The 26,688-nt window shown below is 42.3% G+C and overlaps 1 protein-coding gene across 2 annotated transcripts; it reads left to right on the top strand.

Moving 5' to 3' along the window:
• The first annotated feature begins 6,078 nt into the window (after window positions 1-6,078).
• On the top strand, window positions 6,079-24,788 carry LOC133965170 (rap guanine nucleotide exchange factor 5-like). Of its 2 annotated transcripts, XM_062399591.1 has the most exons (18): window positions 6,079-6,508; window positions 10,720-10,859; window positions 11,538-11,638; window positions 15,404-15,482; window positions 15,757-15,901; window positions 15,987-16,084; window positions 18,956-18,986; window positions 19,189-19,267; window positions 19,531-19,680; window positions 20,213-20,310; window positions 20,684-20,803; window positions 21,042-21,220; window positions 21,457-21,547; window positions 21,649-21,699; window positions 21,967-22,054; window positions 22,211-22,275; window positions 22,375-22,429; window positions 22,836-24,788. In XM_062399591.1, the coding sequence occupies exons 1-18, from the start codon at window positions 6,329-6,331 to the stop codon at window positions 22,952-22,954; spliced, it is 1,869 nt and encodes a 622-aa protein (XP_062255575.1). In that variant the 5' UTR covers window positions 6,079-6,328; the 3' UTR covers window positions 22,955-24,788. The 2 variants fall into 2 exon arrangements, with proteins under 2 accessions (XP_062255575.1, XP_062255576.1); XM_062399592.1 differs by lacking the exon at window positions 22,211-22,275.
• Window positions 24,789-26,688: the final 1,900 nt, after the last annotated feature.

Here is a 26,688-nt window from a genome sequence, read left to right as displayed (position 1 = left end):
TGGGAGACGCGCTCTCCCTTTGTGCACATACGTTGAGGTGGCTACAATAAATGCAGCAATGGTACCTCCAGGTGAACTGTCCTAATCTACTCGTACAACAGGACGAAAAGGTTAAGGCCAAGGCTCCAGTACATGCCTTCGCAAACCCTGTAGGATTACTGCAAGACCTTCATCAGACAAGCCTGTTAACTTACATAGCTTTTGTGGAAGGGAGGGTGGATGGATGGAGAGATTTTTCTAACCTTCACTCAGTTAATAACTGGTGTAGTGAGAAAAACTTAGCAGTGTTACACAAAAATACAAAACAAGGCAAGATAGTACTTTTACAAGTGGCATCGATGTTCTGATCCGTCCACTTGGAAATATTCCAGGATGTCCAGAAAGGAAAATAAAGGGAACGTGATGTGAGATTGTTTGATTTATAAAAGGAAAATCTGAGAGGCAGCCCCCTTTTGATGGACAGAAGTGAAAGGATGAAGTATTTCCTTCACCTGGTTTGTTTCTCTGTGGATGAATCAAACAAGCGTTTGCCTTTCTTTTATGCATGTTATGGATGACAGCGAAAGATCACACTACATCATGTACTTGAGTCAATAAAAACTATTTTATTCTAATTGCTTGTGTACTTGGATAAATAAGAATAGTTTCCAAACTTTCTTTCCTTCCCATATAAAGAGTGATATTAATAGTTTATGGTTTATAGAAACCTAAGAGGAAAGGGATCTTCATTTTGTGACATGTTTGAAACCAGCTATGTGTTGATAGCAAATGTCCATCCCTGCTATTGGCAGTATTGTATTAGACTTTGCTTTATTCTTTGGTAGTTCTGATGAACTAAACTTTACCTTACCTCAACTAAGAACAAGAACACTGTTGGGAATATGACTTGGGAATTACTCTCAGCTACTCTGTGTTTTCATATCTCCTTCATGTACAGTGGAAAAAACATCAAAGTCTGTCATACAACCAGCAACACATCTCAATATATTTGTATAATTTCCCTGTGAAATCTTTGTACTGTATGTTGTCAGACTGACTATTATGATAATAAAAATGACTGAGGAGGATTTGGCCTCAAGTCCTGTGACCTGAATAATAAACAAATACATATTTGTAAAGTAAAATAAAGTGCTACACATGCTGTGCTGGATGGCTTGCTGATTATTCATCTAAATGCCCGAAAATGTATTTTTTGACATTGCAGATGCATAAAGGCTCTTTTTATTCAAAGTAAAGTCAACAATTCAACCTTCACATGTTGATGTTAGTGGAATCATTCCAATAAAAAGGACAGCCATGCAGTTTCATACCGTCTGTTCCTTGTGGACAAAATATATTTGATGTATAAATACAAACAGAAACATCCCTGTAACTTGCACAAAGTAATTTAAGATTTTGCTCCAGTCAAACTACCGCAGATATCATATAATCTGAGATCTAGTGCCAAAGGTGGAGTAAATTCCTTCAGTCAGAATTGAGCTAACGGCCCCAAATTGCTCTCATGGTTGTTTGCAGAAATGCCTGCAGTGTAAAGGAGAGTCTGAAGGGGCCAGGGAGGATACAGTAGATGCAAATGTAATGGCTTTATGTGGCCAGGAGAGGTCAATGTCACATTAGAGGGTCATCACTGTGCCAGCATGGCAACGCTTCCTTGTTGCACTATAATATCTTAGTCCTAAAATTATGTTTAAATTACCTGCATCATCCAAGAGAAATTTTAATACTTTTGACAAATATCCAGGAGAGGAAAAATGAGGACACACAAGGGTGGACAGAATAATGGAGTAAAATTAGCAATGGCCAACCAAAGGCAAATCATTTAGAGTGGAGGGACATGAATCCAGTGGGCAGTGTCCTAATATCACTTTGTTGGGAACTCACATTAGTCATATTTTCAATACTGGTGCACCAGTGGAATTGAATATCAATACAGCACACCAGTATGTACAGGAAGCTGAGAAATTGTGTTTATATTCACTATGACTTGCAAATCGGAAGGAGTTGTCAGACTGCATTTACCGCCACTAGTACTCACTGGTGTCAGCAGCACTGTGTGCGCTAGTTGACATTATTGCTATTGCAAGCTTCTCATATTCTTAAAGGGCGCTTCTATGATGATAATGATGATATTGACTGCCAGCTCCTGCCACCATTGTAAATCTATAAACGTGTTCCACTAAACGAACCAATTAATGATCCATCACAGTCTGTGGCAGCATGTAGTGTGGTTACCTTGATAATATACAGAAGCCATGATTAGGCTGGTTAATGCAAGTGGCCTGTCTTAGAGTTGATGATGTATTATACATCACGGCAGAACAGACTTTTTTAACTGAAAAGAGAATATAAAGACACCTGCTAGCATCTTTTTCTGCCTTAAAATGTAAAGCTCACAGAACGATTTCTAACCATAGCAAGAGTGATACTTTAAAAAGTTCTATATTGTACATTTTATTGTACAAATAAACAATGCAGAATAGATGTGCATATGTTGTGACTTCTAAATTCACTATCCTTCAATATATACATACTTCTTTATTTGGTTGTATTTGTTTTTATAGTTGAACTGAAATAAACCTGAATACCATTTCTTTGTCATAAGGGTTTGATGAAGACATCGTAGGAATCACCACCAGTGTATGGTAGATGAGAAGGAAATCGTTTTTACTTGTCAGCATCAGAGCCCAACGATGCTTTGAAAAAAATACACCAGCATCATTGCAAAAAATGGTGAGTCCCAAAACTACATGTGAGGTTTACAACACAGGAGCTAAATGCTAATTCAACTCAAAAACAAGACAAGGTAGCTGCCATTAGAGAACCATGCTTCTCCACATGAGCATTAACTGGAGAGGTTGTGTCTGTAGCCTCATGGTACATGATGGGCAGTACTGCTTTGTTGTTAGCTAGCTAACCCGCTCAAGTGCTAACTAGCTAAACATTAGCCAAGCTTTCAGTGTTGACTGGTCCTCACTCATTAATGGGCTGTTTGAGGGTTGAGACTTGGTTTTAGGGCTAGGGTTAGAATGACATTTAGGTTAAGGTTAGCCGTAGGGTTAGGGGAAAAAAAAAGGTCGTAAAGACTTGCAAGTAGGCTCTACCCCCACTAATGCGGGCATGCCGGATCGATTGGTACCATCCCAGTGCTTCTATGACTTTCGGAAGGGAAAACACCAATTTGTGAAGTGTTAGGGTTGCAATAAGGGTTAGGGTTAGGGTTAGGGTTAGGGTTAGGGCTTAAGGTTAGGGTTAGGGTTTGGATTATGGATAAGAAGTTCGTAGAGACTTGTGAGTAGGCTCTACCCCCACTAATGCGGGCACTCCCGGTCGATTGGTACCATCCCCGAGTGTTTATGACCTTCGGAAGGGAAAACCCCAATTTGTGAATTGTTAGGGTTAAGGTTGCAGTTAGGGTTAGAGGTAAGGGTTAGGGTTATGTAGAAAAGAAGGTCGTATAGAGACTTGCGAGTAGGCTCTACGCCCACTAATGCGTGCACTCCTGATCGATTGGTAACATCCCCAAGCTTCTACGACCTTCGGAAGGGAAAAACCTAATACTGCCAATGAATTATATGTCACCTTCCACTATATTTACAGTAGAAAACAGGTTCAGTATTTTTATTCCTGCTGGTTGGGAAAGTTTTTGACGTATTATAGGTGATAGATGGTCTCCACATGGTCTCTTGTGTGTAATTTTGATGCACTAATGCAGAAAACTGAGATTAGCCTACTTTATCATCCCTCCACTGTGTGGTAAAGTTATGGTGTCTCTTGTTTGTTATGCATCCTTTTAAATTTTTTTATGAGACAGTGCAGCTTTTGAATATCTGTACTTGGCTGGTAGAGGAGGCAACGTAACAAGATCAACAGAGTTTCATCACCATTTAAGTTCGTTTGCAATGCTGCAGGAGAGTGGTTGTCATGGTAGTCCCTGGTTAAAGACGCTGTTCGTATTAGAGCAAGCTCACTAACAAGTCTGGAGGCGTTCTCACTTTGCAATTCATTTACTTGAGAAAGTGGGTCAGTGGTAGCTTATTAAAGCTGGAGTTGTCCTCCTGGCTTTGTGCGACGTTCTCTAGGAAGGAGCAGGAAGGGGGACGGAGTTGTGTTTAGACATTCAAGGCATTTGCTTTCCTTAGTTTATCTTTCGCAGTGCAATGGTAGAATAACGTGAACTATTGACAATAATTGCAGGTAGTTCGCTCGCTAAAGTTTACTCTCTATAAATGGGGTGTGGTAAGATGAATTCTCGATCGATACAAGTGACTTTTGTGTAATGTCTGAGCTGATTGTTGTAGTAAGGGAATGAAATTGCAACTGATTGGGAATGTTTCACCCGCTCATTTTGACCTATTGTGAATATGTTTGAATAAAGATTGAAGGGGATTAACTATTCCATTACATTCAAATCAGTTTTGTATCAATAGCTCAACAGTTTCCAGGATGAGCAGACGCTTGGCAGCAGCGGAGAGAGAGAAAAAAATCTCCCCTTTAACCGGAAGAATCCTCCAGCAGAATCAGAAACAGGATGGGCGGACATCTGTTTCAATGGTTTGAGTTGAAATGAGAGAAACAGGGGAGAGAGGAGAAAGAAGAGAAGAGTAAGGAAAGTGGGGAAACTCACTTAAATTATGGATTTTTAGTCTTATATTCTCCTTTAAATACATATATTGAATGTGAGAGCAACAAGCAGGAGCATATCTTCCTAGCCAGTTACTTTGGAACAACAGAGGAGCATACAGAGGAATGATGAGACTCACCTCATATGAAAGAGAAACAGCACCTAGAGATGGGGACCTTTCCTCATCCAGCAGTTTCCTGCATCAGCAGTTTGCAACAGCAGCACAATTGGATGGCTTTGCCAGGAGCCAGTCAAGCGTCACACTGCTGACAGAGGAGGAAAAGATATAATGATAATAGAGAAAGTGTTCATATGAAGAATGAATGTCCTTGCTTCACCCTGATCGATACATTGACGATCACGCCTGTCCCTCTGTGAGCGAGCTGAGCGACTGACAGGCTTGATTCAATTAGAAAGGGTTGAGGACTTTAACTGAATTTAAATAAACCAGACACTTTGTGCTAGTACACCAGCTTAATAATAAAACATTCCTCTGCTGCACCTCTAGTGCTAGTCCAAGTGGCAACCAGTTATTTTCATTATTTATTATTCTACCAGTGTCAGACAGGACATTTTGACATGTCACAGTAGGAAAAGCACAAGTGTTAGAAATGAAATGAATCACTGGGACTCTTAAATGTTATCAGGAAGACCTTGGCTTCAGTGAGAAGTGTCTGCTGAGAAAAAGGTCGATTAACTTTAGAGTTGATTAGTGTGGCGCCAAAACAACTTGATAAATCACCCACAAATTAATCAGCAAACGTTATAATATTCATTTAACCGAATCATTAAAGTTTGTCTTATGCTATAAAAACTCTAGTGTTGGAACTGTTTGATATCATAGACTTTGCCTTGGGAAACTGGGATGGACGTTCATTCACGCGATTCATTAAATATTAATCAAAAGCGCTTCATCTGAATCTACTTATATCTTTGTCTATTCAATTTGACTGAATTTATAAATATTAAAGTGCCGATAAATCATACATCCCGCCAGAAGTTGATCTGGCAACTCTAATAGTTAATTATTAACTTATATGCTGATTATTGTTCAGAAAATGTAACAAATTAACTCATCCCTCTCTCTCAATCTTATCATTTAGTGATGAAAATATATTGATAATTTTCTCAGATCTATGCCAATTTCTATGCTTTTCCTCTATAACCTGCTGCATTGTATTCACTCACAACAGTTGTGTTGCTTTAGTGCTTGTGCCCAAATGACCTTAAACCCACTCTCACGTAATTCAGCTCCACCCGAACAAGTGTTTGACCTTCCAGTGTTAAGTATCCTGCCTAGTCCCGAAACTCAACTCTCTCCTGCTTTCGGGAGATTTGGAAACTTCCTTTTTGGGGCTGTCTGACTCAACCAGATGTTTCCTGAACTCACGGTGTTCATAACTCAGTCCCCTCCCCGGTACTGAAAAGGCAAGAGAAGGACGGAGAGGGAGAGAGAGAGAGAGGGAGAGGGACTCTGTCACTCACTTTTAGTAAAGCCAAACACGCACACAGAAAGATACCTGGAGTCCAAGTGAGCCTCTCTGCTACAGAGCTGATCAAGGTGTTCAGCGGCAGGGATTAACTTTGGCTACAAGGACAGAAGACTCACACACATAGAAACACACCCAACACTTACACTCATTTTTGAGCTGCTCCCCTCCTCTTGCACTCTTTTAGACTATCCTGCTTTCTGGTGGACAGCCAGCGATGTCGTGGGACTGTGGCCTCAGGTACATGTTCTCTGTGTCCCCCCCGCTGCAGCCAGGGAGTATGTGCATCATGCCTGACAAGGAGGACCTGTCCAGACTGGAGATGGTCCACCGACTGGCCAAGGATGGCTGCCGCTTCCTGCAGAACCACAGCAAGGGCCCGGAGAGGACATGCGAGGTGAGACACACAACAACAGCAATGGTGTGGTCAGTAAAAGTACAGATGCTTTTATAGTTTTCCCACATCAAATAGTATTGATGCAGAACTGCAGCCTCAATTTCATATCCTCCTCTGAAGTGTTTCACTGAACAGTGGCCTTGTAAGAGTGAAAACATCAGTCAGGCTGCCTATCTCACTGTGAGTCATCAGGAGCCCTCCTCAATTAGTATAGTTTCTCCTTGAATATTCACTGAGAGAACATTAGATAGTCTGTTTTACCCTGGGCTGCACTGTGGTGTTTTAACGTCACACTGCTTTGAAAGTATTAAGCCTGAGCATCCTCTCTTGCATCCCCTCCCTGCAGTGTCTCATTAATCAAACTGATGTTGGGTTATTGTTTGTGTTTATTATCCACACACATTCTATAATGCCTCTGCTTTCTCTAAGGGGGACTGCTTGTATTAAGATTCTGTCCAGACAACAAACCTCTCTAGACTCAATGCAAATATAAAAAGAAAATCAAATAGACTGCTGCTGAAGAGCCATAATATTACACAAATGTATAGAAAATATCAGAACAGTATACTGTAGAGTGCAGTGTATTCAAATGTAAAAAGGTGTAAATTATAAATGCACTGTGTATTTACAGAGACTGAATATGCATTAGGATGGAGTTGGTGTTCTATGTTTGATTTCAAAGCACCATCTGTCATTATGGAAACTCAGGTACTGTATGTTCAAGTGCACTTTATAAAAACATTACATCACCTGCCAGTTAGCTGCGTAGGAGACATCTGATTGGCTGACCTCGAGGCGGGCTCAGTTTCTCCCTTCCTGCCAGCTGTATCTGCGTGCTACCCTGCTCAACAATGGCAGGAAGAGTTGACGCAAGTGGCCGAAGCTCCATGCCAAGACATTGTGTGGTTTCAGGGTGGATTCCAGTGCATCAGGTCTCTGACCTTTTTTGGCCCGATCTCTTTATCTATGTTGTCATTCAATATAATGACCTTTCGTCTGCATTAGGCCAACTGCTAATCTGCATGTGAACAAATGTTAGTGCCGCAAAATACAACAATCTGTCTCACTTTTATTGTTTCAGTCACATTTTTTGGAACCAAACTTCTCATACTGGGAATTCAAAAGATAATGGACTGTACCGTTAACACGTGCATGTGTCCTTTGTGTAATCCTAATGGTAATGGTCAGAAATGCTGCCCCTGTATTTAGTACTTACCATTATCTGGAAATATTAAGATTATGGAGATTATCTAGCAGTAAAAAGTAATCCAGTGATGCTACAATGCACATACTCTTATAACATGTGACTCATGATGCAAATATCTAAGCCCAGACAGAGTTTAGCATTCAGTTTAATCCCAGCTGGTGGAAAGAGGGATGCTTAATATACAGTAGGCTGCATGTAACTGGAAATACACGAGCAATTCTAAAGCAGGAAGTACATGGATGTTATCTAATCTACTTTAAAATAATAACAAACTTTCACTTTTAAATCTGTGGGAATATGATTTCTGTGTGTGTGTGTATCTCAATCTGAGTTTGCGTAATCAGTGTAAAAGTATCCAGAATTGCGTACTGCGATCTGCAAATGTGTATACAGAATCTGTGTGTGCATTTGTAGATTTCTACATATTCACAGTTCTTTGCTCACAATTCCAGATGTGGACTTTTTACACTTGCACATCTAATGTCACATTTAAAGATTTTTACAGGCCTATAAATCTGATTACGCACACACAGATTAAACTACAGTTACACAACTCTCCACACACACAAACAATATTGTTTCAATAGTGGCTTGATATATGTTCCTTTGTCTTTTGATTATTTTCAAGTGTGTGAGATAATTATGCATCATCGTCTTTTTACATTTGACCTAAAATTAATATGATTATTTCATCAACTACATTTTACTTAGCTCTGTACATGCATGTGAGCAATCTTTTTACTTAACATTCCAATAATTGTTAAGAGGGTATTAGTAGAGCTTAATGCTTTTACTAGAATTTCAAGCAAATAATTGCTGGATATAAGGATAAGGAAGTGCATCTGCATCATAGAATCCTGAAGATGCAGATGCACTACGGATCCACACTATACATTGAGATGAATTAAGTCTGCATCCTGTCAGGACTGAGGTCTTTCAGGTCCCTGTAAATGTCATCTGTGAGACATGAGACAGACACTGAAAACAGAAAGTGTCCTGCACGAGCCAGCGGAATGCATCTGGAACCCTGAGAGAGACAGTAAACCATTTGACCGCATGACTTGGTGCAGACGCCTGATAAGTAGTGTTTACTCTACTGCTAACAGTGTCCATGTTGGGAGGACTCCAGCGGTTGCTGTGAGTCCTGTGAGGGAAGGTCACCTCTCGGCTCGGGTAGGAACTCTACTGCCCTGGTGCTCTTAGTCATTACAAGCATCCACTTTAGAGCCCTGATTGTTTCTTACTATCAGGACACTGGTAGCCACGAAGCCCTGGGCACACTGAGTAGTGGCCTGCAGCAGCCATGTCAGGATCAATAATTCATTGTTTGGAAAGGTTTGTTTGCTGTTTGACCTCCTAGTGGTATACTGACACAGTGTTAATTATAGTTTAAAATACAACAAATAGGATGAAGAGTACAGTGTTTGTCATGTCTCCATAAAGACAGAACCACCAGTGACTTTTTTTCCCAAGAACCAGGAAGCTAATCAGCGCACCATTCCTTCTCTTGGAATTTTCTAGGTATTTGGCCTTTGTCAAGACTCCAACCTCACGTCATCTGGTCCAGATAATACTTTTATAGCATAGGACACATTCTTAGTACATGAAAAAAAAATTGTGTGTGAATGTGGCTTCACGGAAGGAAGGAGTTAATGAGATGCCGCTGACATCTAAACATGGCTTTGAATAATGAGTCAGTGCAGAGAAGGAATCTGCAGCAGACATTGCCATTAATGGTCCTTTCTGAGTTTTTGAATACCTCTCTCCTGTTTATAGATGTGACTGCATGTGGCCCGCCCAGTAATCGCCACAACAGTGTCTTTTATTGTGTTAGATATTGCCTGAGTATGTTGTCTCAATGTGTGTGAGCACTTTATGCATGCCTGTTTGTGTGTACACGTCCATAGATCGCAGATAAGTGTTTGTGTGCAGGGGAAGTCATGCTGAACTGAGAGTCTCTGGGTGCTTCTTTGCAAAAAGGCAATTAGGGCAGAAAACTGCAACCACTTCCAGCCTGTCTGCCTGGCTAATTGCAAGCACAGCGGCTTGTGTAGCATTGACTGATGGCTGAGGAGAGGGCGGGTGAAGTGACCGGGGAGTGGGGGGGATGCATTTTGCGTGCACCTTGCAGTGAACTCCTCATTAAGACCAATATTTCTGATCCACACTCTCCATTGTCAGGCAGCCATCTTTAGTCCTTCAGAGATGTGTTAAGAATGTACGGGTTAAAAAAGTCATTGAATGTTCACACTGACAACTAACGTGCAGTTTCAGACCCTTCACACAAGAGTTTGCTTTAAGCTGGAAAACTAAATGTAAGTACTGCTGTTGTCTTGTAAAATGATGGAACTAAATATATCATCAGCATTGCAGCCTACAGACAGAGATACTCCCCCTGTGCGTTAATTATGCGAAGGCTATTAAACAGATTAAACAGATTCAATGACCAAATTAATAATCAGCTTGATATTAAATCTAAAACGTGTCTAAGGAGTCGGAAGGAGGGGGCGGTCCCCTACGGAGGCTTAGACTGATAAGAAGGTGATTGATAAGGGTGACATTGTGGGAGACAGAGAGAGAAAAGGGAGACAGTGGACTAACAGTCTGTATGAATTCATAGGACCGCATGTTAGGAGCTTCTTGTACTATAAACTCCAAATCATTGTTTGCTTGCAGAGTTGAACCCTGTGTTGCTTTACGAACAGATTGTCTCTAGACACCGCCCATAATTTAATAGGCTCCCCATAAGATTCAGTAATTAAAATATGTATGAGTCTTTTATGTTAATCCCTGAATGGGCTCCACCGATAAGGACTGAATAATGATATATGGAAATCCTCTTTCATTTACAGTGCTGGCTTTGACAGAGCTTTTATAATAGAAATCACTGGCGATTTCTGAGAGTGGGAGAAAATACAGGGAAATCTCCTTGGTGATAACGCATTTGCTCCCTCCCTCCCTCCCTCTCTCCCCCTCGTCTCTCTCGCTCTCTCTCTCTCTCCAGCCCCAGAGTGACGAGGCAGTCCGCGTGTGTCTGCGGGAGAGGGGCCACGATGTGCTCATCCTCCAGAGAGTGTCGTCAGAGCGGCCAGCCCTCCCCGCATCGGCGAGGGGAGGAGGCAGGGAGGAGGCGAGGAACAGGAGGTAAGCCTCCCCACTTCTCTCCTTCCTAGATTCCCTCTCTTCCTCCCTCCCCTCTCTCACTCATCTGTGTCTCTCCCTCAGCCGTCTCTCTCCGGCTCACACACTCACTCACTCAGGCATGCTTACATCACAACTCTCTACACATAAGTGACTACATCAAATACATGTTGAGAGCAGCATGGGGCTGTGAGACAGAGCCCTGCTGGCGTCCCTCCCATCCATCCCATCCAGGAGCTTTTCCAGCCGTGATCATACCGGGCTATCTCTGTGTGTTTGAGAGACAGACAGCACTCCGGGCTGTGTCAGCTGCGGGTGGACAGATGCCTGGATGGATGGGTAAACCGGGCATGCAACAGTAACCACGGCAACATAGGGCACAGGGGACTCTGTGAGGATGGGATCTCGGCCACAGCCCCTGAACCTATGGCAGGAGGAGGGCAGGCTGCTCCACGCTGCCTTGGTGGAGCAGGAGGAGGACGAGGACGACGAGGAGGGCTCCGGGGAGAGCCGCAGTGACAGCACCAGCCGGGCAGAGCCAGTGACAATGCCCACCTTTGACGTCCCCTACTTTCGCTACATAGACGACGAGGGGACGGAAGGAGAGGAGGAGTGGAGCAGCAGCCGCTCTCTGTCCTCTATCGAGGAGGACTCGTCCACTGACTCTGCTGTGTCCGACAGGTTCATGGTGGTATCAGGGACCCCGGAGAAGATCCTGGAGCACTTGCTGAATGATCGGACACTGGACGATGACCAGGGGACAACACAGGTCAAAGAGTCAGGTCAGCATATATACATGTACTTTAAAATCCCGCAGCAAACCTGTTTAGAGTGCATGTTTTCAGTGTATTGTATTTTAGTGTGAAAATATCTGTCAGCTGTACTCAGTGGTTTGGTGGTCAGAACAACTTTAAGAATGGATTAGTAAGATGTTGTGTCGGTGCAGGTCCACAGATGTGTTGTGTGTATGTGGTGAGAGGAGTACATCGCTTTATTCTTTGTTTTTACTCCCTCCCCTCCTTCTCACAAAGAAGCTGAGACAGCAGCCCCCCCCGACAATATGACTTGGCCGGTCATGTGCTATCATTCCCAGAATGCCACTAACTTTGAGCCTGTTCATTTAAATGCCTGTAACAGAGTTAAATGTTTGAGGCTTTAGTTGTCTGCGTTATTTAAGCTCCCGCTTAAATAACGCCTCGCCTCACAGCGACCACAAACCAGCACATTGCCTCTTATCCCAGCAGGTACATGATAATGTGCCACTGTTGCCAGGGCAGAGGAGACTCTGTTGCTGAAGCTGGAAAAGATGACTTGATGAGAGGTGATGAGTGAGAGCAGCAGCACAGTCAGTGAAGGAGAGGAAGAGCACGAGGAAGAAAGGAGAAACAATGTTAAAGGGAGGAAAGTGGATGAGGGAAGATAAATGTTCACATTTTTCCTTGGAGATGGAAATGGTCACAGATGATCTCTCATTGTGATGGAAAAAGGCTTACCCAATACCAGAGGTCGTTACTCATTCTGATGGGGAAGGGATGGGTATTGATCTAAATAGTCTCTCTGGAGATGTGCCTGTATTTGCAAAATCGGGCATTTTATATTCACAAGTGAGTTATGTCTTATGTTGAATTGCATATTTTGTTGCTACAATCTAATATTTTATACCGATCGAGCTGCACTACCAGGAAGATGTCTGCAAGCGTCTCGGTTTAGTGTCTATAAAACAAACCAACTGCCTTTTAGCTAATTTCCTATGGGCTGGATAGTTGTTGATGAATCATTCACTTTGCATTGAGTGTATTGAAGTTAAGCCTCCATAGGGATCCTCATGCTGAGCAATGTAACCAGGGTCAAAGAGACGGATACCTGACGAGCAGAATGAACCGAATCCTGAGCAGGAATTGATCTGCGCTCAGTGATGTTTAATAGTCTGAGTCCAGCTGCAATGCTGTTCTCCTGTAAACACTGACCCTAGGCATGCTCTCATGCTACTGTACAGTTTGTCCTTGAAGGTTTTGCTCAGCAGAAGCACAACAACACAAGATCCTTGATTTCATCAAGAAGAGATTTATTTCAACGAAGTTGGCGCGTCTGCTTGGTCTCTGCGAGCGAGATCAATCAGAAAGATGGTGCAGCAACATGAATGATGATTGCAGCAATGTATTGATATTGAGTGTATGATTTAAATGCAGTACAGAAACTTAGAGAGCCAGATGTATCTCATCATGGTTGCACTCGCCTCCATCTTTACTCGACATTAACAATGCGGAGTAGCTTTATATCTTTCTGCAAGAGATGGCACTTTTCTGAAAGCACCATAGGCATGTTTGAGGGGAAGCAAACAGGAACCACTGCAGTGCTGGGAAGCTCGCTCATACTGTATGTTAGGCCATCCTTCTGTGGGTTAGCATTGTGGGTAGTGTTCAGTGTTCAGCTTCTTCCCTGTGCCCAGTATCTAAGTGCAGCTATTGATTCGAGCTCTGCCAGCACTGAAAGACATGTAATGAAACATTTGTGTTCATAATGAGAGGATGTTCCAGCTCTTTTATTTGTAGTGAAAAACGAATTACATTAAGCAGGTGGATATATGTAAAATGTCTAAATACAGACTGTCGTATTAATTTAAGGCTTTTATGTCAAGTGATGGCTTCTGGTGGTTACTGAGCCACTAAGTGACACATTAACATGCTTATATTCAAAAGTTATAATGATCCATTGAACAAGTATTTATTAAAATGCTAAAGGGCTTGGCAGGTGGATCGACAGGTTGATTGATTTGCCAGTAGATTGAGACGTTAGATCGATGAATCTATTCTGCATTCCCTCTGGTTTAATGCATGGAATTGGGATTCTCTGATTCCTAATCAGAGTATAATACAGGGAAGCAGAATACAAACCTATTTGTGGATCTTATATTCCACAAAATGTATTGTTTATTGTAAATCTATAAAGCACAATCCATCCACAAATATATTTGTATCGGTGAAACAGTCATTATTTCCGCCACACTGTTTGTATTAAATCTTTACTCTGCAGGACACAACCTTCTCTTTTGCTGTGTTACCAAGAAAAATCTTGAGAACAAGTCTCAGGGTCTCCAAATTAAATATTTACACCGTTTCCCAGCTTCAGAAAACTTTGCAGCGTTTACCGCCTGGGGAGTTGTATGTAAGCTGCTACTCATGAGAAAGAGCTTCAGTTAAGACAGCTTGCAGAAAACACTTAAACACACACACAGCAGCGTGAGTGATCAGCGTGTGTATCCGTGGAGGGGAAGCTGGCACAGTGCACTATTTGAGTGGGTGGATGATCCTTTGTATGTGTGTTGTTTTCATGGCTTTGTGTTGAGGTTTGTTGCGTTATTCTTTACGAGAGCTACTGTACGCGTGTGTTAGTGTGTAACCTCTCATAAGCACTGAGTGATGCACCCACAGCTGCTGTCCACGGATTAACATAATGATGTCAGTGACTCCTTTGGACCAGAACGCACACAAAGGCTCTGGGAAGCCAGTGTGAAATTAAAGGGGAAGAATTTACAATTCTGGGTGTGAGGCACACTTACCGAGCGGCTGAGAGGAGGTCGGCCCTAATAGGATTTGTAAAGCTTTGCACTTCTGACCGTTCATCACGTCTGGGTGCTACTGTCCTTTTCTTTTTCTTTTGTCCCTTTTGGAAATGTGTTTTAGCAACTATGATGCCAATTTCCGAAACAAACTTTTATAATTTACTCTGAATAATTACTTCTGGGAGGCAGGGACTTTGTGTGCTTTAAAAAGACCAGATGAGATGAAGAGAGTCACATTTAGTTTTGGTGCTGGGAAAATGAATAAATACTGGAAGTGCATTAAGTGTTCACGGGTCAAAGCGAGGGACAGTGACAGCTTCGAGTTCATCAGTCCAAAATGCTGCTTGTAAACGCATTGGAGTGATGCCCAAGCAATATCAGATTGCTTTTCTGTGAGTGAGGTAATCACAATGACACCGTCAGACCTCATCAGAGGTCAGCGAGAGTCGGCTGACACATTCACATTATTGGCTTATCTTCAGTCACACAGCCTGCGACAGTGACTGTGTGAGATCGAAGATAAAAGCAGGCAAAGGTTCGTTTGGACGGAGGAAATCCGCACGAGTCATTATCTCTAGACCCGCCACGAAGAAAAATGTGCCATCAAAAGGTCCCTCACATTACGCCACGCCTCTGAAATGTCCCTGCTCGCTGCTTGTTAACTGATATTTGACGGCGAAGAATGGGCTCACCTTCTGCTATTATTAAGACGGAACGGGGAAATCTGAAGCCCCGTCTCTGAGCTGCCGAGTCGGTTTAAAGTTCAGGCGTACAGCTCAGCAAACATTAATCATACTGTCATCAAGTTTACTGATGTACTTTCCTTCCATCGTCCTGTAACACAGCACAAACCTAATGAGGCTATGTGCATAGGATTCAAATGGTTTGCAGAGAGTGAGATGGTCCGTTAGTGTCCACTCTTTATGTCAAAAGAAGTTTGACCACATTTGTTTTCCCTTGGTTAATAATGTGTTTTTCTTTCCAGATGCACTTCTGGATGACTTTCTGCTGACCTACCCAGTGTTCATGTCAACCACTGATTTATGTCAAGCTCTGCTGGGACAATATCCTTGAACACAGGGGGAGGTTGATTGGGAACATTATTACAAAGATTCACACAGACTGTATAAACGTTCATGAGAGGATGATGCAGTCAGAAGCTGGTGTTTTATAAAAGCAAAATACATTTTTTTTACGAACTCAAAGCAAACTCTCTTTGTTTCCACCTGCACTTATATCCACATCTCACACACTGGATCTATTCAGGCTTCACATTCGGCATTTGCTAGATCTCGCTCGCTGTATTGCACTTGTGCTGAAGCCTTAACCCAACCCCACCTATTGCACCAAGCGATGCAGAGGGAAAGAGGACAGGAAGGAGGCGCTGGAGAGGAAACAGAAAGTCCTGCACCTGGCGTCGCAGTGGGTGTCTCTCTGCAAAGACTTCCTGAGAGAGGATGAGCACGTCAAAGTCTTCATGAAGGTAGGGAACGTGATGTACAAGGAAACGGGTGGAACCGGGGCGTGACTCAAACACAGGAGAAACTAAAACGGACATTTCCTTCCAGACTCTGTACCGCTACGTGTTGGACGACCTCTATGAGCACCCCGCCCTGGAGACAGATGTGAGGGAGCTGCAGAAACTCTACCAGCTGCATCGCAGACAGTAAGTGGCCATGTTCAAACCCACATTGGAGATAAATACAGAAATTGTCTGGGTGGGTAAAATAGCCAGTATAAGAACTCTCGACTGTTGGAAGTCTGAAAAGAAGCAGAGACACTGGCTGCTCTCTGAATACAAAGAAGGAGCTTCTGCTCCGCTTGGTGCTTTTATTTAGCTCCTCATCAATGAACCCTTTCAGACATCGAAGAGTTATCGCAGTGTTCATGGGCCGTTATGAGCCAGAGTATGAAGGTCATGGATCTTTTCATCTTGAATCTTAAGAGTCGAGGAAACACAGGAATTCTGCGAATTAATGAAAAGCGGTAAGAAATGAGTCACTTGCCATTAGAGGAAAAGAGCGCCACCCCTTGTTTGCTGGACACAAATTCCCATCTGCTGGTTGTTAATGGTCACATATGAATTAATCACTATTAATAGTAATATTAATAAAATCCTTGTGTCATTTAGTCCACAATCTAATATAATCGACACACGCGAATGCACTGATCTAATGTACCAGGTTAATATCGGCTCTGTTATTGACCTTTCAAAACAGAATACGTTCCGGATGTAACGTCAACATCATCATTCCCACTGTCATTTATATTGATTCAGCCATGACTGGTCGCTAACTCAGCAATGTTACCTTCTAGGAAAATGATCCCAGTGAGTAACACACAATGAGCTTTACAGATTTTCAATTTGTGAAAAAGGAAAAAGAAGCTATCGATGCTCAGTGGTGGACACACTGAGTTGATTCGGTATTGGGGGACATCCAGTATGAATACAACGGACATAATACAAAATAAAGTAATACTGATAGTAATCACTTTCTTGTGCTGAGTTTATAAATCGGTTTTCTAGAACATAAAGTCAATACTGCCAAATTAGCTTCTACTATACTGAGGGAGCCCACAGTGCGCCACACCTTCATAAAGTGTAAGCTGGACTCAAATGAAACAACAGTTTTATTAAGGTTGCTAAGACGACAAAAGGCCTTTTATTAGACCCAATTCAGCACTTATTTACATCTTTGTATGTCACAGGTTTTTCGATTCACTGATATCTAGAACTTAGGTTGGTTTTGTTTTTATTTAAGTAATATTAAAGATTGAAAACCAAAATCAGAAGTGCACCCACAGGCGCTCACATCCCACAAAGTAAATCAAATGTTAAAAAAGAGATAATAGAGGATAATAACATGTTTTCTTCTCTCTGTACAATACTAATGAACAAGCTACACACTCCTGATTGTGACTGATTTGCTCTTTATAAAAACATCCTTCCGCCAGGTTTCATGATAATCCTCCAGTCGTTTTGTGTAATAATGCTAACAAACATATACATGATGACGAAAAACAAAATCTCTAGTGTGTTTGTATCAAACCTATTTAAATCTATCTGCACCTCATCAGTCTTATAAGCCCCTTTGTCACTGAGCACGCTTCCTTCACTATGTCTTATTGCTATTATCACATGAAGAGAAAGCAATGATTGTCAAGTTATAGATTGGTCACTATATCAGAGGAGATTATATATATAATATTATAATAATTAATATATATCATACATGTATTGTTTTAACAGCTGTTAAAGCTAAACATGTATAGATGAGTCCTGTTCACAAATAGACAAGACAAAGAACAAGATCAGTACATCACTCAGTCCTTTGTAACAGTGCTGTTTAACATATATGTAACATTGTAACATTCAAACAGATCTCTCAATTGGCATCGAACGATCTAACATATTGATCTGTTTGGTTGCTAAGTTACAGTTTCCTGGTTTTAATAAAATAAACAACATCCCAATGCTCTTTGACTCCCCAGTTCCAGCAAACCCTCCCCAGTCAGCAGACACATTGCCACACCCCTTACCAACTCCCCTTCCCTCAACTGTATCCTCCAATCCTCCATCCTTTGCTCCCCGGGGACGCCCCAACCTGCCACCCATTCGAAACCAGTGCAGATAATTCAACCTGGCTCTGCTGCTATTGTCTGATTCTGCTTTATTCATGTTTATTACCAGGGTGGGAGCTCTGCAACACCCACTACTTATAAAGTACTGGACATAATGTGGGTGTCGCTAACTGACAGACTCTACTATTTATGAGCTTCTCACAATCAGGCTCATCCCGTGGGAGGACGACTGCTTTGTGGCAATCTGCCGCTGAGTGAAAGCTAAAAGGTGTCATTTTTCATGGAGAGAGGACTCTTTTAATCCTCTCACTGACGTCCATCTGGTGCAGAAGAAATAAAGTGTCCAAATGCTCCTGAAAGCTCCTGAAAGACAACGACCGCTCGTTTCCCTATTGCCTTCTCGTCCCGTGGCCTTTTTTAATTCAGCGAGCTTATCGACAACCACAGTGACTCGGCTTTTCGAAAAGAAACAACGCGAATGTGATCTTGAGCCGCGTGTTGACGTGACATTGGGGAGTCGGGTTTTTCATTAGTGCAGGTCTGCTGCTGGCCCCGGCGAGTGGGGAGGGATCCCTCAGGGCAGGCTTTGTGCCAACATGCCTATTGTGAAGCAGGGCCCAGTAAAAGCTGAGGGACGATAATGGACACGGGCCTATCCATCATGCTAGCGGGGAGTAACTGATGAGAATACGGTGATTACATGAAGGGATCACATCGGAGGGTCTAAAATCTTCAATGCACTCTAATCTCGCCTCAACACATGGGCTTAAATAATGGAGTGAATTTAGCAGAGGAGTATATACTGTCTTTATATCCACTTGACCCTGTAGGCGGCATGAGGTTTTTATACTAGACAAAGATGAAGCCCAAGGAAAATAACCAGATCAGGTCCTGCAGGGCAGCTACAGGTACGTCAGGGTGCAAGTGACTAATCGATTTCCTCTTCTGTTCCCAGCACTGTGGATGAATCTTCACCGCAGAGAAAGGTGAGTTAAAAAAATCTATGTTTTAAACTAATACAGAAGGAATTTTATTCGGACAGAACTGCCTGTTCCTCTGAATTGGGTGTCGAGACCATTGTTCGCACATTTCCTGCTGTAGACATTGTTCTGCAGTTCAACCGCTGAGCTCACAGTTCCACCACACCATGGATGTGTGTCAAAATCCACGCATTTCCCTTCTTTTCAGGGCAAAGCACTTTTCCACCAATTGAGCCTGAAAGAGAACGGGCTCCAGTCCAGAAGCACGCAGAGGGAGACCAAGGATGGTAAGTCGTAAAACGTGGCGTTCTTCGCACATTCCTCCCGTCACACGTTGTTCCTGAAGCTCTTGAGGGGAGACATATAGTCTGAACATAGGAACAATGGGAGTCTTTCCAGAGAATGAATGGGAAGGTTTAAAAAATGCAACTACCTCAGTTGTGACCTATGAATTCCCCATTTCTTTTGAGGTTAGGCTTCTTTTAAAGGGCAGATTCACCTGCTGTGTATTCTATATTTGACTGTACTGTATATCTGGTCTCCGTTGCAGTGCTGTGTCGTGTGTATATCACTTTGGAATCGTACCTGAGCACCAAGGCCCACGCAGACGTAGTGGCCCAGGAGCTGCTGCAGGCGGTGGCAGAGAGGATGGATGTCCCCCATGGTGAACTAGTCCTCGTAGCTGTTACTTATACTGGAGGTAGATACCATTCTACTCAACCACATACACGCCACAGAACCCTACATACAACTACAAAGTAATGCATATTAAATGATGTAGACATGAAGCTTGGATTTCATTATATATGCTTATAAAAAACAAAACACAGAGCGACATGTTAATGCTAATGTACAACCCAGTCTATGATAAATCACAATAGGCATTAGTGAATTGACAGAAGTCATCATTAGTCCTGTTTAAATCTGCTCCAACACGACAGAAAGTCATTACACAGCTCACTTTCTCACAACGCTTCACACTTGTGTTTTTTTCTATACTGAGCCCAGACATGTATGTATGTGATTGCAATCAACAGAGCTGACCTAAATATATCCTGAGGAGGAAAGCGTTAAAAGGGCACAGTGATACAAACTCAGCCTCTGTTATCAGTGATTGAAATGACATGGCGACCTCATGGCGGTGCCTGACACACGCAGAGTCTCATCTCTATCTGCCTGACACGATTCTAATGGCAAGCTGTTGTTTGTGATGTGTTTTTCTCCCCCTGCAGGTCGACTCCTCCTGCAGCCTCAGGACAGAGTTTTCTCTGATTCTCTCCGGCCGGTGGGGAGGTTGCACATATGCAGGAAGGACCTGGGAGAAGTCCTGGTAGGAGCATCACTGAAACTCAATGTCACTTCAACCCCAACATGCATTTTCTGTAGTGTTTACTCGGTTTGCTTAGAGGCCATGAATAAGCCAATTATGTGAATATTTCAGAATCTGGTTAATTTGGCAAAGTGGGTAAGAACACAGAAGGTCTCTGATTCCACACTCTACTACACTCTGCTAGTACAGTACAATATACAGTGTACATAGTATTTGGCTGAGGTTATGCCTGAAGCTTAATAACTATTTTCAGTGCTATTAATCATAAAATGGAACATGAAACTTAATTTTCAAAATGTTTCTTTGACATTTGTAAATAAACTAGCAGCGTGGATCGTGGATTTTGATATATAATTTTTTCCTCTTTCCTCAGTACCCGTTCACAGACAACTCCGAGCTGCAGCAGAGGACTCGCATGTTCACGTTAAACACGTGGGACGTGGCCGTTGCTCTAACAAACTTTGACTGGTCCATCTTTGACTCGATACATGAGGTTTGTCCCACTGTTTGAAAACCCACTTTGTCTGCCATTGTTAACTCTCTGATCAGATCTGGAAAAACTGGCAGATCCCAGACCAGAACCGAACACAAAAATAACTTAATGATATTGAAATCAAATTCATCCTGACAAAAATGGTCTTGACTGAAAACCCCTGCAGCCCTTAAGGGTCACAACTGTCAGAATCACATTCCCTGCTTTGTTCATCTCGTACTTGTCCTACTTTTTCCAGCAAGAACTGGTCTACTTCACCTTCAGCCGGCATGCCAGCAGTCACCACACTGTGGCGTTAGAGCTGCTGCTGCAGCGCTGCAATGAGGTGCAGCTGTGGGTGGTCACTGAGGTGCTGCTGTGCCCGACGCTCTGCAAGAGGGTCCAACTCATCAAGAAGTTCATCAAGATCGCCGCCCAGTGAGTAGCACACTCACATCCCTGTGCATTTTGAGTAGCAATGAATTGATTGTGATCATAAAGCCACTGCTCCTCTGGCGGCTGACCACAACTACAGGGTTTCACCTCTGATCTGGAGGGTGAGAGGTTTAGATTTGCATGGGAACACTGCGCCCTCCTGTGGCAGATCAATAAACTGGAAATGCTCTCATGCCCCTGGAAGTAACTGCAACGTGTGTCCCATTGATCTGTTCTAGCTGTAAAGCACAGAGGAACCTCAACTGTTTCTTCGCCATTATAATGGGCCTGAACGCTGCAGCGGTCGGCCGCCTCAGTCAGACATGGGAGGTGAGAATGTCCTTTTATTCCTGATGGGCAGGAATTATTTTTCATCTGCACCTCTATAAATCTTTAGACGGCCTCTGATCCTTTTTTTTTTTCCTCTGCAGAAAATTCCTGGGAAATTCAAAAAGCTTTTCTCAGAGCTGGAGGCAGTTACAGTAAGTGTGACTCATGACCCGCAGTTCATACAATACACAGTACAAGTCATCTGTTGCCTTTAGAAGAAATGAAAATCAATGACATTAGGCAAACATGTTTTTCATTCGGAAACATCCGGCGAAACATCTGGTGTTTTAGATGATCATTAGATCCCAGCGCTGCCATAATTCAGCTCTAACAAAGCGTGCATGCACAGGCACACACATCCCCCGCCCCCCCCCCCCCCCCGAGGATTAGACTCATTCGTTCTGAAAATGCCTTCACAGGATCCCTCTCTGAACCACAAGGCCTACAGGGACTCCTTCAGGAAGATGAAGGCGCCAAAGATCCCCTTTCTTCCACTGCTGCTGAAAGGTGCGTTCATTATTCTGTCACTTCGCTCACTACAGGACAGCTGCTGGAAATCGGGGAGGGGAGCACCGAGACATATTTCTATCAGGCAGATCTGACAGGTAGAAACACACCTACCCCTCACTTCAAATACACTAAGAAAATATTCATCTGTTTTAGACATCACATTCATCCACGAGGGCAACAAGACGTTCCACGATAACCTGGTCAATTTTGAAAAGCTGGTGAGAGATTTTTTTATACTAATGCATGGAAACAGCGCAGGAGACTGCTAAATTGAAAATGTCACATTTAATGACGCCTGCGTTTATCTTTATTTCCAGCACATGATCGCAGACGCAGTGCGGCTCATTCGACAGTGTCAGAGAGATCACATGGGTCAGTATTCACATCACAGTCAGAAGTCACATCTCTGCTCTGCTCAGAAACCATACACCGCGACTTTGTATGAAGTAAAGTTTCAAAATATATACATATGTCAAAATAAATATGTAAATATATATTGTACATGTAAAAAGCACTGTATATAAGTTGTATATCTTTTTTTGAAATAATAGAAATCAGCTCCCTAAACATGTGATTTTTTTAAAATCAAGATCATGAATTATTCTCTGAGAAATCAGCGAAAATGTCAAAAAGGAACACCTCCTCTCGCAATGTAGAAGAATTAATTAGTATTAATTTTTCCTTTCCCAAGAAAAGTGGGAGAAGAAAGTGAGGGCCTGGAAGCTGCTGTCTTCTCAAGGGCATAAAACATCTATTTTTCTTCTTCTTCTTCTTCCAGGAAATGGCATCACCCAGAAGAGCAGCCCTGAGGTGCGCGCCTACATCGATTTTCTTCATATCATCGACAATCAACAGACTCAGTTTGAACTGTCACACAGGCTGGAGCCACGTGCTTAGACAGCAGCTCCCACTGAGCTTCCTATCGCCACGGACCCCCCCCCCTCTATCTCTCAGGACTCAAAGTCAAAGGAGCACTGCGTGACCCTGACTGACCACAGGAGGGAGCCGCTCAATCAGGAATCTCTCACCAGAGACAGGAAGGAGAAGAAGACACATCTTAGGTTTGACTTGTGTAGACTTGTGCTGAGAACATTCAACACCAGCAGCAGGTGTTGACGTGTGTGCGTGTGTGTGTGTGTTTGTGTGTGTGTGTGTGTGTCACCCTGCTGCTGCACTGCTTCTCTGTCCTGCATCAGGTCAAGTGCTGTTTCCGAAAATAATCCAGCAGCGCCCCCCTGTGGTGAACCAGTAACTTGCAGAAAGAAACGTGTGCCGTCGAAGTCCCTCACATCCAATAAAAAGCAACAACAAATGAATGTGGACAAAAAGTGTTGAGCGTGGAGATTCAGTCTCGACCAATCACCTGCCTTTTCAGAGCTTTTACAACCGATCACATACACGATTATAACATACGTGTTACATCTTAATGTGTCCACAGACCGTGTGAATGAATTTGGCAACGACAGAAAATCACAAGATTTAACCAAAGAGTATTTCAGTGCACACACATCTGTTTCCTCAGAGTTTCATACAATCCAGATGTTCTCTTCTGCCTGAAGCTGGATGTGCAGTCACCTCTGAATCAGCACAGCGTTAGTGCAAGAAGCCGATGTCTCACTAAACTAGATCAAGACTTAAGACACAGAGAAAACAATTGTTAAACCTACAGATGAATATGAAGCGTATATTTTTTTCATGATTTATTTATACATCACAGTATTCTCAAACGGTTTCCTTTCTGTTTAAAGTGCAGTGAAGTGGTGAGCCTTTACACAGGTCAAATAGTGCAGGACATTAGTAGAGGATATACCGTACACTGGGTTTCTTTGGTGTATGAGTGTCTGTCAAATGTGTGTTTGTGCGTATCTGTCATCATGTGTGTGTGTGTGTGTGTTCCAATTGTGTATGTTAGTGCCAAAACCATAAAAATGCTCTTTCAATAACAAAAAAAAGTGTTAGTCATCGCTAAGTATCGACATTAGGGTCCATGTAGTTGAGCTTTGGACAATCAGCAGACACATCTTGTTCTTTCTTTACAGGTTTAAACAGAATATGGTGGAATGTTTCCTTGTTTCAAAGGATCAGACGTGTAGATAGTTTTGTTTTGTTCAGCTTTAGCTTTTGGATCGTGGGACTGCAGCAACATGTCTTTACAAAGACAACGACACAATGTCTCACAGCTTTGCCAACAGTAAAGTGATGCTGTGTTTTGGTGGTGAACTGTTTAAGAATGAAGAGCAATAGCAAAATGAAATACTGCAGCACCTTCTGGAGGAAGATATTTGCTTGTGTACAATGTGTTGAAGCGCTAACGTATACAACTGTAGAGCTTGTAGTCATGTGAGAGGGAATTTAGTCTCTACATAGAGCTGTGGAAAATGTTCATTCTGAGTAGATGAAGTTTTGGGTGGAATCTTTCTTTCTTTACTTTGTATATTTTTGGATTTTAAAGCCGATGGTGAACAGTATCTTTTTCTTTAATAACCATTTATCATCAAAGATGTACAGTTCCTTTTATTTATACTGTATATATTTATAAACAGGTTTAAATTCTGGATATGGATATTTATTTATTTCAGAATTATTTATTTGTTCTACAGATTTTACAGTTTCCTTAGATTTTCATTTCTTGTACGCACTGTTTGGGCTGGTCTGCATGATGTGGTGAAAATCCCCGGATTGACCACCGCTGTCGACTGTGCATGCAATAAAATACTTTTCATCATCATGAGTTATCGTAAAAGCTTTCTTCTCCATTTTGAAGATGAGGACGGTCCGGATTAATTTTTACAGGCTAAGTGATCATTTATATCCGTGACAGAAGGGAAGCTCAGATGAATCCAGGTTAGCAGAGATAATCTTTTTGTAGTTAAAGCTCTCAGTCCTTTTAGACACTGATTACGACTGATGACATTTCCAATGTGAAACTGGGAAAATGCAAAAGAGAAAACAAAAGGAACTTTATCAAACATACAAAATATCTATCAACTATCGCAAATTAATTATATTTAGAAATATATAGATAATTCAAACTGTTTGTTGTGATTTCAAATCATCACAATCTGAAGAGGTTTTTCTGTTTTGTGTAATCACTACTCCTCACGTGCTATGGTTTTTCAACACAAGGTTAAAGGCTAAGACAGGACTCATATTAAGGTCACGATAAAAAGTACATGTAGTGAACAGAGTCTCTAGTCACACCAAAAAAACTGAAGGGGATAAGTGAGAAACTGTAACAGGATCATTATGTACTAATACCAGCATTCAACAGCAAAGGGTTCTAAGCTTAGAAAATGTTAATAAATTAGTTAATCTGACCTGTGATGAGTCAACAGACCATCAAAGTCACTAATGAAGCTTCACTGTTTCTCTGTGGCTGTAACACGCTCTGTACTGTTTAGAATTTACTGGAGCCTTGTGTTTAAAATCTAAACTTAAAGCTATCGTTTTATTTTATTTCCACATATTGTGCTCTCACAGTGGGTTTTAGTGAACAAGTTACCATAAACAAATTTATAATAAATGCATCAAACAGAGAGATGGGTCAGAAAAGATCAACTTAAAGTTTGGTGCAGATCCAGATCAGAGAAAAGAGCCAGGATGTGTTTACACTCTCTTTAACATGGTGAGGCGTTTGGATTTCAAAGAGAATAATTCATGGATCTTAATGAAAAAATCCGGCATATTGAAGGGACTGATAATTATGAGAAAAATAAAAATCGAGATCTAGTGAATTTAAATGTGGTTTCAGATGTTTGGCCCCGACGAAGGTACGCACTCTCTAGTTTTGGTCCTTTTTCCCATTTCATTGTATATCAAAATACTGCAGCTGGAGACCTGCACTGCCAATGCACATGGTGAGAACTAGTTTCTTCACATAATCAGTGACTTCTAAAACGCTACAGATGGGAGATCTTTGTTCTTTTCTTCTTTGGATCATCAACCCATCAGGACACAATGCTCCCTGCTCGGCTGCAGCGAGGCGGAGGTGCGACCCAGATGCCCTTTGCTGCCTTTAACCAGGTGTCCTGCTTGGCCTTTAACATGACTATCTGCGGCACAACCCCTGCTGCGCCGCGCCCCGCACCCTGCCATTTCCTCCCAAACACTGCCAGCACTGTATCATTTCCCTGTCACCAAATGACTGGCTAGCTGCTATGGTGCGCTAATGAGGGGAAGAGAGGGCAGATGAAGAGAAGCTACAGGAAGACTGGTTCTTCATTTCCCCGGCGCAATACAATACATGGAATCAATCCTCCGTCCTCCACTTGTCTGTCTGTAGCCACTTTGGCTGCAGGGAGAAATTAAGAGCAGCACAGCAGTGTTATTAGTGCTGGAGGAGCAAATCTCATTTGAGGAGATAAGACTCCTGATTTCCATCCCCCCCAAAAAAACATCAGTGGCTGTAAATTGTACATCATAATGTCACTTGTTTATCGTAGCAGATGATATCGCACCTGTTTCTTCACGGGTGTAAATATCATTTTGCTTCTACGATTCTCACACAGTCGGTTTGCAAAAACCAAAACATTTAATAAAAACAAAGAATAAAATAAACTTGCTTTGAATACTAAACGCAAATGATTTGTTATGACACTTTCTCTCCCGAGCTGTTTGTTCACAGCGTTTCT

This window comes from Platichthys flesus, chromosome 11, assembly GCF_949316205.1.
Source record: "Platichthys flesus chromosome 11, fPlaFle2.1, whole genome shotgun sequence".
Taxonomy (NCBI): domain Eukaryota; kingdom Metazoa; phylum Chordata; class Actinopteri; order Pleuronectiformes; family Pleuronectidae; genus Platichthys; species Platichthys flesus.
This window is presented reverse-complemented; position numbering and strand designations above follow the sequence as displayed.